Source organism: Triturus cristatus, chromosome 2_1 (genome assembly GCF_964204655.1).
Source record: "Triturus cristatus chromosome 2_1, aTriCri1.1, whole genome shotgun sequence".
NCBI classification, from domain to species: domain Eukaryota; kingdom Metazoa; phylum Chordata; class Amphibia; order Caudata; family Salamandridae; genus Triturus; species Triturus cristatus.
Window position 1 is genome coordinate 394,669,259 of NC_140581.1, and position 13,438 is coordinate 394,682,696.

A 13,438-nucleotide genomic window follows, 5' to 3' on the forward strand; every position below is an offset into this window, starting at 1 on the left:
GAAAGTCTTCAAATGTCTCTCACTGGTCATCCGAAGGTCTGTCACGCAAGCTTTCCTCACCAGCAGACTGGCCTATGAAAACATCACCTCCCGACTCCTTTAGAGCCCTCAAGTCATATAGAACTTAGCAGTAAGTCTCTCTCAAACTATCACACCACATGCGCATATCCAAACACCTCAATGACTTCCACTGGCTCCCAATTCACAAACGTGCCCTCTTTAATTTCCTCACACGCACCTACAAAGTACTACACAACCGAGACCCAATGCACCTCAACAGTTGCATCCAGTTTCACCATCTTGCCAGACACCACCTCTCAGCCAACCTCTTACTCGTCAAAGTCCTCCGGATCAGTCGTGCTTAATGCTGCAACTGTGATCTTCCTTGGCTTCTAATTTTTTTATTAAAAGGTCAGTAACCGAAAGAAAACATTGGTTTTACTTCTGTATTAGTTTTTGGCTTCACCTGAAGAGATTTTTTTTTTGTTGCACGGTCATGCATGTTCAGGGTTTATTACCTTAATGAAGAGGCACATGACGGAGAAATAATGTTTTTTGCATTATTTATTTTTTGTTTTGAGAAGCATATTTAATTTTGTTTTCATGCTTCTCACATTCCATCTGACTTATTTGATTTTTTTTTTTTTTTAGATTGATGAACACCGAATATGTGTTTGCGTTAGAAAACGACCTCTCAATAAAAAAGGTATACTACTTTAAGTTCTTTGCTTTTACATTGCCATTGGTGTTTTTGAAATGTTTTATGCCATTTACCCCAGAGGAATAAGGGGGACAGGCAGTATGGAACAGAGGAACCGAAAAATTGAATAGGAGGCGAAGAAGCATCACTTTGTAGCCTGGCTTTCAAATTTACCATGACATTAGTGATGTGCTAAAAGTTATGAAAGTTGAAAAGAAAAAACTTTATATCTTTAGCTACTGACGGATGTGAGACTATATTGAGAAGTAAATTGATAGCTGCTAGCCCAAAGCTATAAAGAGCTGCTTACATGTTGCAGTTCTCAAATAATAATCTACATTATTGTTTTTTTTAAAATTTATTTTTTAGAAAATACAATGAAAGACCTGGATGTAATTACAATCCCTAGTAAAGATGTGGTGATGGTACATGAGCCAAAGCAAAAGGTTGATTTAACAAGGTACTTAGAAAACCAAACATTTCGCTTCGACTATGCCTTTGATGAGACCGCTCCGAATGAAATGGTTTACAGGTATGCACTGTAGTTGCTCATTTTCTGGTGACATGCTTTTCTACTTTATGAATTTTGTTATGTTTTTACAGTTTTAAGTTTACTATTGATAAATGCGTACAAATAAATTAAGAACCAAGCGAGGGTCAGCAGTGGAAGAGACCGAAGACTGGGATAAACCACTACTGTTGAAACATATGCTTAGTTTAGGAATGCTTTTTTTCACCCTATCTGGGTTAAATTTGCGACACACAATGAAAAACAAAATCCTTACATATTGGTAAAAAAAAATATTTATCGTTATATTTATCTTGATGCAAAACCAGTACTTGCAAGAGTGATGCAGCTACATTGATGTATGAAAAAAAGAGAGAACATTTAACAAGGCTGAAAAAAAGTGGAACTAATAGCATGTTAATGCCAAGTCATTTTTTAAGGATCACTTTCCCATGGTCTTCTACAACAGTTCAGCTGGGATATGCCAGTTTCCCATAGTGCAGGTAAGAGAATGGAGAAGGTGGGGTGTAAACACTTCAAAACGTCTTCCATCAAATCTGCACAGGAAAAAAACATGACAATACTTAGACAAAACTAATTAATGAGAACCTGTAAGTAGCTTATTGCTTCTTCTCCTGCAGGTGTAGTGTGTTAGTAATTAATGGAAACAATAGGTAGATGGATTGTGTCATGCATACAGATGTGTTATCGGGAAATAAATAGACACCTTCCAGGGATGTCAAAGGTTCATTTGACTTAGAGAAAAGTTGCCACAATAGCCTTAGTCATTAACATTCGAGTTGCTTAGGTTAGCCGTACTGCTGATGTTCAGTTCACACTTTGACTGTACTATAATGGACCAAGGTATTCTATTCATGGGTTAAATTCCAAGCAGTAGACAACATGACAAGGCTATTTCACAACTACACACAACATGAAGCTCCAAAACACTACACACCATATGAAGAAATATCACATACCAAGAACACAGAAATTATTTGATGGTGCTCTACCACACACAACAGATGACATTAGACTAGGTCCCCTTAGCAATGAGGGAGAAACATGGACAGTATTAGTCGGATACACACTGCATCCTGATGTTGATAATTTGATAACAGCACAAGTGCATACATTAAATAAAAACTTAGTAACACTATACAGGTGTTTGACATAGATGGCTGGGCGAACATTATCATTAAATCCTTCAAGGACTGCTCAAGCTGCGCAATCGGCTACACCGGGCATCAGCCCACAAACGCTAAATTCAGTCATAGGTAAAGTTCCTGTAGGAAAGTAGGATCTGCTTTCATGGTTACTCCACTTTTTGCTTGGTGTCAGTATGTTTTAGATCTAGTCTGACTGGAATCCTGCTACTCGGTACCCCACTCACTGTGCTTTCTACCTAAAATGATCATGGTAAGTACTTTTGTACATCCACAATTGGCTACTGTTGTACCCTTGTAAGTTTCTAGTATATGGTACTAAGGGGTCTCCCATGGGCTGCAGCATGTATTGAACCACCCATGGGAGTTAACTTAAACTCTGACTACAGGCCTGCCATTGCAACCTGTGTGAGTTGGTGCTTGCACCTCTCACAGCATATATGAGTTTCCTTATATCTGAGATCACCACACTTAAAAACAATAATTCACCGTTTTGCAACCTCTTCAGTCCTGAGGGCAGGGTGCTTGGTTATAAGTGTGAGGGTGCCCCTGCATACAAATCTTGAAGTCGATGCGCCAGGCATTGTAAGTGCAGTCTGGCATTTTAATACATATAGTGGATTTCAATCGTTACGAGATGTCTAACGGTATAGTGGCTGTACCAAACCCGGTCATGTTTGTTATCAAACATGTTGGAATCATACCCCAACACAAATTCCAATGTTGGAAGTATGATCCCATGTATTGGGGTACCCCCTGTACTCTAGTAACAGCCTTTCAGGGTCTGGCAGCAAGTTAGGGCTGCTGCCGACCACAGACACGATTCTGCCCTCCTGCTGCTGAGCCAAGCTTGAGCAGGCGAAGGTAGAAAAATAGGCGTTCGAGGCATGTGAGCTGTAGATCACATGCTTTACATAGCCTGCCTCCCTAGTGTTGGTTCCGGATGTTTGCACTTTGTTTTTTGTCAAAGTCTTTCCCAGTCATGAGGTAGGTGACTGGGCATTGACTCCATTGTTAGATATTTTTTTTCCGCCATCGGGTTCGGATGTGAATTGCTGCGCTCCGGTTCGCCAACGTTTCTCGGGTTCCCTTCAACGCGCAATCCACTAACCTCTACGGTATTGTTTCTCGATCGTGTTCCCCATTCTCCGCGTATCGTTTCGACTCAAAGGTCTCGGATCGGAAAATTTGTGGAGGACCGTTGGGCCTACCCGCGTTGGGTTCGTTATCCGTCAATGGAACGGACTCCATTCAAGCTCTGTCCCGGATGTTGCGCAAAGTTTCTGCGCACCGACTTGCACCAAGTGTGTAACCTCTGCCTATCACTGGAACACGATGAACAAGACTGCCACGCGTGCCGATCGTTTTGATCCAAGAAGACGCTCTGTGACCTTCGGGCTCGACGTTATGAATTGCAACATCAAAGAGGCTCTGCACCGGACATCTTCAGTGAAGATTACGACAAAGAAGAATTCCACGCTCAAGTAGCTGAAGAAGAAGCAGAGGATATCTCCGTGTCCGAGGCTGACTCCGACATGGAAGAACAGGGGCAAGTTACACCGGGTCAGCGTTGTGTGAGTACAGAAACCCCCTTGCCCCAGCACTACACCAAGAAAAAGGCTCCGGTCCCTCCTCTGCCCTCGGGCCAAGGTTGGCACCGAAGTAAAGTTTCGGACGCACCGGCCCGGCGCCGAAACACAAGGAAAAGCCTTTTGGCTCAGGCTCGCCTCCGCCCCATGCTGGACCGAGTCGAACGCTTTGGCATTGAAACCAAAACATGTCTTGATGACCATTCCCTCGCTACCAAAGAGTAAATCGGCAGAGCCAAAACTTTTGATGCCGAAAATGGCGCCCAAAGAGAAAAAGACTCCATCAAAAGAGCCTTGCTTCGACGATCCGAACCAGACACTGGACAAATTCATGCCAAATTGCCAGAAAAGAGGCAAATGGGCATAATCAATCAATCAATCAAGGAATTTATATCGCGCGCTACTCACCCGGAAGGGTCTCAAGGCGCGTGGGGGAGGGGGTCTGCTACTGCTCGAACAACCAGGTCTTGAGTTGTTTCCTGAAGGCGAGGTGGTCCTGGGTCAGCCGCAGGTGGATGGGCAGGGAGTTCCATGTCTTGGCCGCCAGGTAGGAGAAGGATCTTCCTCTGGCGGTGGTCCTCTGGATGCGTGGGACGACGGCGAGGTTAGCGGATCGTAGCTGGCGGGTGGGCGTGTAGAAGGTCTGGCGGTCGTTGAGGTACCTTGGGCCCATGTCATGGAGGGATTTGCGTGCGTGGGTGAGGAGTCTGAACGTGATCCTCTTGTTGACAGGGAGCCAGTGCAGGTCTCTCAGGTGGCTCGAGATGTGGCTGCGTCGGGGGACGTCAAGGATGAGTCGGGCGGAGGCGTTCTGGATACGCTGAAGTCTTTTCTGAAGCTTGGCTGTTGTACCGGCGTAGAGGGTGTTTCCGTAGTCCAGTCTGCTGGTGACGAGGGCCTGGGTGACCGTCTTCCTGGTTTCTGTCGGGATCCATCGGAAGATTTTGCGGAGCATGCGGAGGGTGTGGAATCAGGATGAGGAGACGGCGTTGACTTGTCTGGTCATCGATAGGGAGGAGTCCAGGATGAAGCCCAAGTTGCGTGCGTGGTCGGTTGGCTTCGGCGCGGTGCCTAGGGCCGGGGGCCACCAGGAGTCGTCCCATGCGACGGGCGATGGTCCAAGGATGAGCACTTCTGTCTTGTCCGTGTTCAATTTCAGGCGGCTGATGTTCATCCAGTCGGCGACGTCTTTCATCCCTTCGTGTAGGCTGGCTTTGGCGGTGTCTGGGTTTCTGGTGAGGGAGAGGATCAGCTGGGTGTCATCGGCGTAGGAAATTATGTTGAGGCTGTGTTGGCGTGCGATGGCAGCGAGGGGTTTCATGTAGATGTTGAAGAGGGTGGGGCTGAGTGACGATCCTTGCGGGACGCCGCAGATGACTTCGGTGGCCTCGGAGCGAAACGGAGGGAGGCGTACTCTGTGTTCTGCCGGCGAGGTATGAGATGATCCATTCCAGAGCCTTCCCTTGGATGCCGGTGTCATTGAGGCGTTGGACTAGGGTGCGGTGGCAGACAGTGTCAAATGCTGCAGAGAGGTCTAGGAGGATGAGTGCCGCTGTTTCACCGTTGTCGAGCAGGGCTCGGATGTCGTCGGTCGCTGCGATGAGGGCGGTCTCGGTGCTGTGGTTGGCTCTGAATCCGGACTGCGATGGGTCGAGGGATCCGTTTCCAAGAGAAAGAATGTAGGTACTAACCCTTCTCCACCTTACATTCCACCTCCTTCATCCACTATTCCAAATTTGCTCATCACACTCACAAATTCTCCAGTACCACTATCACCTGACCCACAGGATCAAGGGGATGGGGCTTAGGATAGGCCCCAGGACATTAATGACCCATGGGAGGATTATGACACGGATCCGAACACTGATAATGACTTGGATCTATATCCTTCCAACCCTCACCACCCGACAACAACATGGGATACATAGAGCTACTTAACAGGGCTGCTCATTATCATGGGGTGGAGTTACACAAAGAGACTCTTGAGGAGGATTTCTTGTTCGAAACCTTAAGTTCCTCTCAGAGAGCTACCCACGCATTATCAATGCTCAAAGGGATTCTTAAGCATACAGACAAGATATTTAAAGATCCTGTGAGGGCAAGAATGATTACACCTAGGGTGGAGAAAATGTTTTAACCAGCCCCTACTGACCCTACTTGCATCAGGGGTCAGCTTCCTTTAGACTCTCTTGTAGTTTCCAACGCTACCAAAAGTGCAAACTCACAAACCACAGGTGAGGCCCCTCCTCCTGATAGAGTCCAAATTAATAGATGCCTTGGGCAAGAGAGTAGCGTCACAAACAGCCAACCATTGGTGCATTGCTAATGCGCAAGCTTTATTAGCTCGCTACAACAGGGCTAGTTACAGTGAGCTAGAGAAACTGATGCAATTTCTGCCCGATGAGCACAAATCAAAGGCCAATGACATTATTTAGGAGGGTAAATGATTCATTAATAGCTCCATCAGGTGTGCATTAGACACAGCAGACACAACAGCCCACGCAGTAAACACCAGCATACTGTTACACAGGCATGCTTGGTTGCGAATTTCAGGGTTTAAACCGGAGGTTCAAGCCTCTATTCTCAACCAACCATTCCACAAAGAACACCTTCTCAGCCCAACAGTGGATACTTCGCTAGAAAAAATGAAGAAGGACACTGAGGTCGCCAAGTCCATGGGGGCTTTGCAATTACCATCTCATAGGGGATCCTTTCATCGCTCCTTTTACAGGGGTGGCTCTAAAAATGTTTCCACAGAGAATCCCTCCTCCTCTTACAAGGGCAACAACCAATCGCCCTCTTGAAGAGGTTATTTTAGAGGTGGATTTAGAGTTAACAGCGGCAACGGAAGAGGCAGAGGCAACTCAACACACACTTCCCCTGCAAACAACAAACCGTGACTTTCTAATGATCGTTCCACCCCTGTCTGGGGAAGTCTCTCCCAATTTCTACCTGTCTGGAATACAATCACCTCAGACAGATGGGTTCTACAAATTATCCAATATGGTTACTGCCTGGAACTTAAAGACACTACCCCCAAACATTCCTCCAAGATCACACGCACTGTCACGAGAACATCTCAACCTTCTCAAGCAAGGCGTTTTCTCTTCGTTAGGAAAAGGAGCTATAGAACTAGTTCCATTACAATATCAAGGGGCCGGCGTATACTCCCTGTACTTCTTAATTCCAAAGAAGGATGGCTCTCTCACGCCAATACTAGACCTCAGAGACCTAAATCTATACGTTCAATCGGACCTCTTTCATATGGTGACACTACAACAAGTGCTCACGCTCCTCCAGCAAGGCGACTTTCTGTCCACTCTGGCCTATTTCCACATCCCAATACACCCTCCTCACCGCAAATACCTCAGGTTTGTGGTAGCGGGCCAACATTATCAATTTAAGGTGCTCCCAATTGGAGTCCCCACCGCACCCAAGGTTTTCACCAAATGCCTGGCAGTAGTCGCAGCTCATCCACGAAGACAACACATTCACGTCTTCCCATACTTAGACGACTGGCTCATAAAAGCCACCTTACAACAAAGCTGTCTACGTCACACTCCCAAAACAGTGCAGCTGCTCCACGATCTTGGATTCACAGTGATCTGTCCATATCCCATCTCCATCCAACACACAAGCATATTTGGGAGCCACTATAGATGCACAAAAGGCTCTAGCCTACCCCAATCCAGCCAGAATCCGCAACATTCAGACTCTACTATCTCCGTTTCAGCCTCAACACTCCTTGCTAGCTTGAGTGTTCATGCAGTTACTAGGGATGATGTATTGCATCCTAATAGTCCCTTATGCAAGACTTCAAATGCGTCCCCTTCAGGAATGCTTAGCACGTCAGTGGAACCAGGCTCAGGGTCGGTTATCCGATCTAGTGTTGGTGGACGGCCACACTCACTGCTCTCTGCAGTGGTGGAATCCACAAAACCTTTCAAAAGGGCAGCCCTTCATCGACCCGGTTCCACAGAGTGCTAACAGACGCATCGCTCACTGGTTGGGGAGCTCATCTCCAAACACACACAATTCAGGGCATGTGGAGCTTGCAGCAAAAGCAGCTTCACATAAATCTAGAGTTGCTATACAAAAACAGGAGGGGACACACACTCTTCGGTTGTCACAACTAGCACAGAACATCTGGAGGTGGGCCATACGCCACAAAATGTATCTCCTCGCAGAACACCTTCTAGGAGTAGACAATCAAATAGCAGATCTGCTCAGTCGGCAAAGACAACAGATCCACGAGTGGGAACTCCACTCTCGAGTTCTCTTCCCATTCTTTCAGATGTGGGGCTTCCCGGACATAGATCTGTTCTCCACACACCTAAACGCAAAATGCCTAAGCCTCGCATCCAGGTTTCCACACCTATTGTCCAGAGGAAATGCACTGTGGATGAATTGGTCAGGGATATTTGCCTACGCTTTTCCGCCTCTCCCACTCATTCCATTAGTGGTTCGGAAGCTCAGATAGGCGTCCCTGGCACTAATCCTAGTTGCTCCCACATGGGCCCGTCAACCCTGGTTCACCAGCCTGCTGGAGCTCTCAGTAGTTCCTCACCAAAACCTACATCTTACACCCAATCTCCTCACGCAGAGGAGAGATCAGACATCCAGATCCCAGTCATTTCTACCTTGTGGTCTGGCACCTGAAGTCTTGAAGTTTGGCTACCTCAATCTGCCGTCAGACTTCTTAAACATTATCAAAGAGGCTAGACGTCCTACCACAAGGGCTTGCTATGCAGCAAAGTGGAGGCGGTTTGTCATATATTGTAATAACAATCAAATCAACCCACTTGATGCTTCAGTTCAGAACATATGCTATTTATTACATCTACAGCGTTCAAACGTAGTGTACACATCCATATGCTCACATCTTGCTGCAATAGCTGCATACCTTCAAAATAGACAACATCTGTCTCTCTTCAGAGTGCCTGTCATTAAAGCATTTATGGAAGGACTTAAGAGTCATTCCCCCAAGACTTCCACCTGCTCCAGTGTGGAATCTCAACATTGTCCTCATCTGACTGATGGGTCCACCTTTTGAACCATTGCACAGATCTGAGCACAATTTCACACTTAGAAGGTAGCTTTCCTCATAGCTATTATATCACTGAGGAGAGTAGGAGCTTCAGGCTTGCTATTGACTTTGTGGTTTGTAACTTACTTTTTCTGGCTTTCGATATGCTTACATTATTTGCTTTAGGCTGTGCAGCTTGAGGCTATACCTCCCTATGCTAAAGCCATTTTTACATTTTTCTTCCACAAACTCATTTTTGTAATAAACAGCCCTTTGAATCGTGTTCTTATCTCATCACGTTTGCTGGGCAATTCAAAGACAGGGTTCAAATGTCAAGCTATGTTTCCGTTGGAGCCTGGTGTTTATTTCCCTTTCGGCTGACTTCAAAGTGAGAGCGTTTATAGGAACGAGGAATGCAGCGTACTTTCTCCATGGAGCCTGCTTATGCCCTTTTTTATTTTTTTTATTTTAGACATAGCCATCTTAAAAGGTTTCTTGTTCTTCATCTGCAGAAAATATTTGCACGTTTTTTTGTGAAATTCCTCTTCTTTGGGGAGTACATTTAATTGTGGAACTGCCTTTGTAGGGCCAAAGTACAAAACCACATTTCAGTCTCAGCGTCATCCTAACTTATGGTGATCTTGGCCAATTTACACTGTTTATGCCCCATTCTCTGTCAAGCACAGGATAAGATCTCTTCACAGAAAAGAGCCAGTCACACTAACACAATTTAACAATGTTTGGTTTTTAATTTGATGTGTAAAGCATATACTTTATCACATCTGTGCCAACTCCTTTTGGAGAGTTGCATAAGATTAAAGACACTTTTTATGAACTCTTTTGTGTTTGTTTAGCTACATAATAATTATGTATTCCATCTGCAACTGTACCTTTTTCAGAACACATACATTACTGGATATAAACAATTTCCTCATTTGTCCTTGCAGACACTAGGGTCATAATTACAATGATGCAGCAGATGCAGTGGCACAGGGACCCAAAGCTCTCTGAAACCGACTGAACATCAATTATTGCTATATTTTACTGCTAAACAGTCACAAGTGCAGTTACCTTGCAGGCACAAGGGCCATGATTTGTATGCACAGGGGCCAAAAAGTCTAGGAAACCCAGTCAACACTGATTATTGTTATATTTTCCTAATAAACTAGATATCAGGACTGCTTTTTTGATTCTTGTGCAATCATTGCTCCCAATGCATCACATAGCCTATAGCATCACTGTAATAAATGCTGTAACCCATTGGACTTTTCTGTCTACTTGCAATTTCTGTTACGTTCAGCGCATTTATATGGCACATTTTCACCGTTTTTGTATGGTGCTAAAATGCTTTTGAATTTTGCCACACTAACACCTTGGAAAGGGTAGTCCCCATTTTATAACGTTAGCACTTCAGCCGTTGTAAACACTATATAAATACTTATCTTACCATATGGCATTCCATACCATGCATTGGCAAAGCCAATAGGTCTCGCCTATGCAAGATCTATTGGCGTTGTCAGAGTTTTTTTAGCAATATTATACAGCAGCGTTAGATTCTGTGCAGCATAACTGAATTTATTTTGTAAAAGTGCTATAACGCTTAAAGCTGGCTGTGTCATTCAATTTTCATACATTACTTGCAGCTATTTGAAACATAGATAAAACATTAGCAATGCCAATACATTTCAAATAGACAAGACCTATTGGCTTTGCCAGTGCTTGTTCTAAATTGATGTGGGATTTTTTGTGTTTTGTTTTCACTTTGACTGTTTGAAGTGCTGCACAAATACTTTACACATTGCCGCTAAGTTAAGCCCAACTTCTCTGTGTCAAGCTACCAGACAGTTGAGCACAAGTTAATTTGGTATTTGCTTGTGACTCACCCTGACGAGGATTGTGATTGCTGTTTGAGTAGGGTTTAGCCCCCACCCCCTCATCCAGTAACACAATTCTTATGCTGGACTGTTTCAATACTTCTAAATGCTTTACACTTGTTCCTTTGATTAAGCCTGACTGCTCTGTTCCACGACTACCCAGGACCAAGATTGAATATATCATATCCATAATTTGATACATCTATGAAACCAGCGCATGTCATTTTTAGCTTTTATTCTTAAGAAATATTATAAACATGATTAAATATTTTTTGCACATTTTTATTTAGGTTTACAGCTCGACCACTGGTAGAAACTATCTTTGAAAGAGGAATGGCTACATGTTTTGCATATGGACAGACGGGCAGTGGGAAAACACATGTATGTATTGTAATTGCTAAATATTGTTCATGCTGGATTTTGCTTGAGGCTGATAGTCATTTTCTCTTTAATAGCCTATTTAGTAATTTTCCAATCCTCTTACATTGATCGCTTGTCATTTGAGGTTGTAAACTGCATATGTATGGTATGAGTTTGTTATTGTATTGTGTAAACAGGAAGACGTATGTTGTTGAAGTTCATAGTGTGTGCCAGTTTGCCCTTTTTCCCACAGACTTTACAGCCACCTTTACTTTCATATGCTTTTTGTGTACTTTTGCAGCCCAAACATTGTAGAGCATTGAAACGCAGACTAAGGATTTTGTCTTGTTTAGCTGTCTTAACACACCACAATCCGATCGATTTCCTATAAGACGTCTCTTGTTCACCTCTGTTCTCGTCAAGGTCTCATTTAGTTTATTTTTATTTTTTTTAATGATTTTATACGTTTTTAGGATATTTTAGTCTTTACTATTCCATACTTCTATGCTCCATCTAATGCTCACTTGATGCCTATGAAATTGTATTCCAAAAATACTCTTACAACGGAGTTCTCCCTCACATACTCAACAGCACAGACCAACCAAATTATAGCCAGTCACATCACAAGTTGACACAACTGTACACCTCGTCCGCTTTGCGTGTCCCCCCACTCAATCCCTCATCCCCCGCAATCCCCCCCCCTACACACACACACACACACACACACACACACACACACACACACACACACACACACACACACACACACAGTTCTGTTCTCCCCATCGGCAGTTCCGATACCGACCTAATGCGACAGAGAAGATGTTCAGGTATCCTAATGGGGACAACATACAAGGATGAAGGAGAGGGCGACCTTCCAACTTTCGCCCCCGAGTTACTCACCTAATCTGAGAGAGCAGACCATACCAACATAAGGCGAGACTAGCCAGGAGATGACACCTGAACTACTGTAAGATGATCTACCTAATGGGCTAGATATATGATGACATCGGGAACCTTGTAACTGTACATGATATTCAAATACTCGCAAATATTTGTTAAAATGCACTATTACTGAAGTCTCAAATGGTAATCTGTACTGTAAAATCCCAATTAAAAAAAAAAAATGTAAACAAAACCTAGTAAGAAATTGTGAATATCTATTTGAAAGTAAACATTTGTGACCACAAAATGAAATGAGGCACTTAAAGGCAATTGCCTCTGATATGTGATTTTTGTTGCTAAAAACTGCCTGGAAATTACATAAGTAATGCTGCCTGAGTCAAAAACTATGATTAAGGGGGTACCTTCCCGTATACTAGTCAATGAAACGTTTTCTAACAATCGTGTAACAGAAAGTTTAAATTCTATTAAGGACATGGAGGCGAGGATTATACTCAAAACTTGTTTCCTTTATTATTCCAGCAGAGTTCAACTTTAAACTACTTTTCCCATCAACCACCAGGAAAAGGACTACAAAAGCAAAGTTCAGCCAATCACAATAAAGGTCAGGTGCATGACGACCACTGTGTCCTGGTCATCCCCCTTTTCTTGAGTGCGACCAACAATGCTCCAGTACCGAAATTTACTCTCCTTCGACGACTCGGAACCTGGAGAAAAACAATAACTGTCATTAATATATCCTGGCTATGATAAACCTCCTTATATGCAATTTGTATGGATAACAAATCCTAAAACTTCTCATCCTAAATGAAAGTATCATACTTAAACCTTAAGAGCACTCGGACCGTAGGCCATGAGCTCAGAACAAATAAGCCAGCGGGTGGATGTTTGTAGAAACCTGGCAGGAATAATCCTTTCCTCCGTGTCCTTAATTGTGAATTCTATTGAGCTATTCCGTTACGTTTGTTAGGACATTTTTCATTCTAGTTCCGGACCGGAGGCGAGGATTATGCTCTTTCAGAGCTGGTCAACCACCAGAAATGCCATATCAATCACCGGTTTAAAGTAAAACCATGTGAACATCGAGTCTGAAGTGAAACCATTTGAACATCAAGTCTGATGACCAATCAGCCGCATTGAGAATATCCTATAATCGAGTCCCTAGAGTAAAGGCTTTGGAGGCCAGTGTCCCTCTAATGGAGTGAGCTCCGAAATGCGACACATCAATGCCCACTTCCTGCATGACCCGACGGATCCATCGGGCAATGGTGGGAGAAGAGACTGCTTTAGAAGTTTTCCTCAGTGCTATTAA

At 44.1% G+C, this 13,438-nt stretch overlaps 1 protein-coding gene across 8 annotated transcripts in view; it reads left to right on the forward strand.

Moving 5' to 3' along the window:
• The window catches only part of KIF2A (kinesin family member 2A), a 418,450-nt gene that overhangs the window by 181,184 nt on the left and 223,828 nt on the right, over positions 1-13,438 (forward strand). For all 8 annotated transcript variants that reach the window (XM_085631560.1, XM_085631589.1, XM_085631578.1 and 5 more), the window contains 3 exons: positions 652-706; positions 1,070-1,232; positions 11,154-11,244. In XM_085631560.1, the coding sequence (XP_085487686.1) occupies positions 652-706; positions 1,070-1,232; positions 11,154-11,244 (309 nt within the window). The remainder of the gene's footprint in view (positions 1-651; positions 707-1,069; positions 1,233-11,153; positions 11,245-13,438) is intronic.